Source organism: Oculina patagonica, chromosome 12, assembly GCF_052425735.1.
Source record: "Oculina patagonica isolate OP01 chromosome 12, crgOcupat, whole genome shotgun sequence".
Classification (NCBI taxonomy): Eukaryota; Metazoa; Cnidaria; class Anthozoa; order Scleractinia; family Oculinidae; genus Oculina; species Oculina patagonica.
In genome coordinates this window covers 20,145,648-20,150,628 of record NC_135769.1, presented here as the reverse complement: position 1 = coordinate 20,150,628, position 4,981 = coordinate 20,145,648, and the positions used below count along the sequence as shown (strand labels likewise).

The 4,981-nt window shown below is 40.9% G+C and overlaps 1 protein-coding gene across 1 annotated transcript; it reads right to left on the bottom strand.

The window, feature by feature from the left end:
- Positions 1–3,422: 3,422 nt before the first annotated feature.
- LOC144632148 (beta-4C adrenergic receptor-like) lies at positions 3,423–4,704 on the bottom strand. Its single transcript, XM_078490749.1, has one exon. The coding sequence runs from the start codon at positions 4,350–4,352 to the stop codon at positions 3,423–3,425; it is 930 nt and encodes a 309-aa protein (XP_078346875.1). The 5' UTR covers positions 4,353–4,704.
- Positions 4,705–4,981: the final 277 nt, after the last annotated feature.

Genomic DNA, 4,981 nt, shown 5'->3' with positions numbered 1-4,981 from the left:
ATGCTATCAAACGCCTTCTTCAGATCAATGAAATTGGCATACAGAGGGGTATTCCGTGCTTTACGCTGTTTTAGGATTTGCCTTAGGGTGACGTGTGTTTAGAGCATGAGCATACTGGGCTAAAACCTGTCTGTTCCTGTCTGATGTGCTCGTTTAACGCAGTTGCCAATCTTGTGTGGGGCATCTTGCTAAAGAACTTGCTGGTAATGGGGAGTAGTTTGACGCCTCTTCAGTTGTTGCATTCTCCCTAGTCACCCTTCTAAGGCAATTTGACAATGAGGCCCGTCTTCCACTTCACGAATCTGTTCACTTTCCCATATTTATTTGAATATGTCTGTCAAAATGCGGTGTGTTTCCGTTTCTTCAGCCTTGAGCATTTCTGCTGTCACGCTAGTGTCTTCTCCTACTGTCTTTCCACTCTTCATTGCCTTGATGGCTGCCTTCACCTCTTCCAAGGTAGGTGGATCTGTACAGATGACCACATCCTCTGCTACTGGTGGGATTTCTGTCATTTGTACACGTTCTGTCCTATTCAGAATACGTTCTAAATGTTCTCTCCATCGCCCAAAAAGGGCCAATGCTTCTTTCAAAAAGAAAATTTCCGGTCGTGTCTTTTACAGGACGTTGCTGCTTCTGAAACCGTTATTTAGCATCTTGTTGATTCTATACAAAGGCTTGAGTTCTTGTCTTCTGTCAGCCTCCTCTGCCTCATCTGCTAGTCTCTCTACAAACTCTTTCTTGTCTGATTTGGTCATTTCTTCACCTCTTAGTCCAATTCTGAGTATTCTCTACACAGTCGCTCATGAATCCGTTCTAAATGAGTGGAATTCATTATCTGTTCGGTTTCTCTTTTTTTCCCTATCTTATTCCAGGTCTGTTCTTGTATCCATTCCTCCTTTTCTCCTGCCGCCTTAAAGATCTGATTAAAGGAGTCGATGTTCATCTCCTGTTCTTCCCCTAAGGTTTGGAAACGGTTTTTCATCTCTCATCTGATAGCTTGTCTGGTCTGGTGGTCTGGTCGTCTCTCAGTTTCCTGGTGTCAATCTGTTGTCCCTTCATCTTACCCCTTCGTGTTTTCCGCAGCTTCAGTGAGACAACTCCCACTAGCAGGTTGTGATCACTGGTGATATCAGCTCCCTTGCGGGCCCTGACATCCTCTGGGGAGCCCCTCCACTTTCTATTGATCAGAATACGGTCGATCTCGCTTTTAGCGGCTCCAATGGGTTAAGGTCCAAGTCATCTTGTGGATATCTTTATGTTGAAACAGGGCTCTTCCTATAACCAAATAGTTTTCTACACAGAACCTACACGTCTTTCCATTATCGTTGATGTTTCCTACGCCGTGTTTCCCCATCACACGCTCCCTGCCATTGTTGTTGTTCCCCACTCTGGCATTCAGGTCTCCCACCACCATAAGCGTGTCACGTGCTGTTATATCTTCAATTATTGTTGTTAAATAGTACAGAAGGGGTTTATTTGCAACGCCAATGGCCGGTCCTGTGATTAGTGTGATGCGCGATTTCTGAGCGAAGACATGTTCCGCAGTATGTCCAGGAAAGCGTTTCGAATGTGTCTCATCTTCCAACAGTAAATTATAGGGTTCAAAGATGAATTTAGACACAGAAGCGTAGATGAGAAAAGATAAAATCTCTTCAAAACGATATTCGGGCCATTGATATTAATGGCGACCAAACAGATTAAGTTTGGTAAAGAACAAAATAAAAACACGAGATATACGTAAAATATGCCGACTCCAAATTTAAAGAGGCTAGCAAAATTATCTATTTCTCTAGTCTGTGCTACTTGTTGTACTTGCAGGGCCTGAATCTGATTCTTGTGGTGTCGTACGGCGAAATAAATCCTGATGTAAACCAATGTTGTAAGAACGAGACCAAAAACTATTATGATGCATAAAAACACGGCGAGAACATTGGGCGGAGACCACAATGGCATAGAAACAATAAATACACTTAACACCCATATTGAGATCACCACAGAAACAACACGCTTGTGAGTCACAAGTTCTTGATATCTGAGATGAAGATGAATAGCTAAGAACCTGTCTAGACTTACAGCCACAACACCAAAGAACGAAGCCGCACCAAGCAAAAACGCAAGGTTAAGGAAAACCTTATAGGTGGTACAGCTGGGAAAGCTTTGTTGTGACCATTTGATCAGAAGTGAGATGTAAAATGGCTGAACGAATAAACCAACACCAACATCAGAAACAGCAAGACTTAGGAGCAATGTTTTTAAAGTCTTTGGCAACGACGAAGTTTTTCTTACGGCGTGAATTGTTACAATGTTTAACATGATGGCGGTATAGCATAGAAAATTGTTGACGACACAATTTGCGATGAATGTCGAGTGGAGATCTTCATATTCTGACATTCTGGGGTAGTCTGCAGCAACAGTTCACAAAATGATTTCTTCATGATGTTGTCTCAAAGTTCTTTAACTCACCGAGAGTATCACAAAATTTGTAGAGTAGACTTTACACAGTCAGCATGTCAATAACTGAAACAATATAATATAACTGACAGAATAATACTTAATAAAAATAAAATAGCCTTCATGAGAATGGATAAGTGATGAAACGATGATGGACGTAATTGATTGAAATTGGTTCGCAGATAAAATCGTTGACATAGGAAGCATTTCATGACAATTTCCGTTCTTAAAGTGACAAACAAAATAGTACCGGAACCCTTTATTTACAAAGCGTTTTAAAAAGTTAATCGATGGCAAAGCCCGAAAACATCTGTCAAAGATGGTTTCCCCGATGTAGCTCCTCCTCAGTTTTCGTTGTTTCCGAAAGTTATAAGTGCTATGACTCCGGCTTTGGGTATTCTGGAACAGTTGTAATAAGCCGGATCTAAACTGGTGTGTAAATACATTGCTGGTGGTTAGGGTTTGGTAAACTTGGAGTAGGCAAACGAAAGGGAAAATAACTGCTTTTTAATCCCTTTTGAGATCCCTGACGAGAGAAACTGTTCGAATTAATCGTCTCTTACGCTGTCATGGCTAAACAGTGAACAACAAATCCAACGCGTGTACGTTCCGCGCTCTCAACTTCCACTTTTTTTATTATTGAAGAGACAAAAACACTAACAAAAAGTTAAATCTACATATTCTTGTGCTTCTTGTATATGAGAAACATTTATTTCTAAGGTCTGGTTTTTTCTCAGTTCGGAATCCGTCAAAAATGCTACTCGGTGCACTCAGTGAACTAGAAATCAAGCTAAACTATATAAATTCCTTCTCGCGGTATTTATGTTTCTTCAGTATTATATTACTCAGTTTAAATACTCTCTTATTTTCCCTTCAGCCCGAGCTTAGACATGTTCGCGGTCCTTGTTATCAGTATGGAAATTGTTAATTAGCAACAGCAACTCCGTAGGTGAACATGGCCGGTCCTGTAATTAGTGTGATGCGCGATTTCTGATCAAAGATATGTTCCACAGTGTGTCCATGATAGCGTGTCGAATGTGTCTCATCTTCCAACAGTAAATTACAGGGTTCAAAGTTGAATTAAGAAAAACGAGGGTCACTGAAAAAAGCAAAAGTCTTTGCAAAGCGATACTCGGACCGTTAATTTGGCGGGCGGCAAAACAGATAAAGATTGGCAGATAACAAACTAAAAACACGAGATATACGTAAAATGTCCCGACTGCAGATTTAACGAGGCTTGCGAAATTTGCCATTTCGTCAGTCTGTGCTACTTGTTGTACTTGCAGGGCCTGAATCTGATTCTTGTGGCGTTTTACGGCTAAATAAATCCTGATGTAAACCACTGTTGTAAGAACGAGACCAACAACATCACCGATGCAGACAAATAGCGTGCGAGTATCAGGCGGTATCCACAACGCCATCAAAGACAAAAACGGACTTATCACCCATATTGAGATCACCACAGCAACAACACGCTTGTGAGTCACAAGTTCCTGATATCTGAGATGAAGATGAATAGCTAAGAACCTGTCTACACTTATCGTCACAACAGTAAAGAACGAAGCTACAGAAAACAAGACCACAAGGATGTCAAAAGCCTTATACGTGTTACAGTCAGTAATGTTTCGTTGTATCCCGTCGACTAGAAGTGAGGTGTATAGTGGTTGGCCCACTAAACCAACCCCGACATCAGAAACAGCAAGACTGAAAAGCAATGTTCTTAACGGCATTGGTAACGAAGACGTTTTTCTTATTGCGTGGATTGTTAAAACGTTCAACGTGATGGCGGTATAAGATAGAAAATTGTTAAAGACGCAGTTGGCGATGAAAGTCGAATCGAAGTCAGTGTCAACTTCGGAAGATGCAAAAAAGTGCTGCGCGAACACTTCACAAGATGTCATCTCCGTTATAGCGATTCAACCTTCTTTAGTGCACTCAGCGTTTGTCTTGCCGAAGAAATTTTGCCGCTTTCTTAGGGCTACAACAGGTGCCACTTGCATAAAAGTTTTCCTTTCTTCTTCTTGATGGTCCAAGGTGAAGGCATCAATATCCCAGTAGTCACTCTTTCTACTGGGTGTTTGCTATGAAAACGTTTTGCTCGTTGGTGAAAAAGACGACAGCGCTTAGGTCTTATGCTGGATTTCCACTGACGCGTAATTTTTTACGTGCGTTTACGTGCGTGAAAAATTTTAGAGACAATGTATGAACGACTTGCGTAAACGTTTACGGAAGTCGTTCATACATTGTCTCTAAATTTTTCACGCACGTAAACACACGTAAAAAATTACGCGTCAGTGGAAATCCACCTTTTTATTAAAATAAAGACAAAAGAAAATCAAACGAGAAAAAATAACACTTGTAACAGTCCATCAGAGTGTCACTAACTGTCATAAAAAGACTTAATAAACTGCTCGACGTGTGTACTGTCGTGAATTGTAATAACGTCGTAAACTGTTATAGCTGTCGTAAATTGTAATAACAGTTATCGTGAACTGTAATCTTTTCGCGCCAAATTTGGCTGAGCATAGAC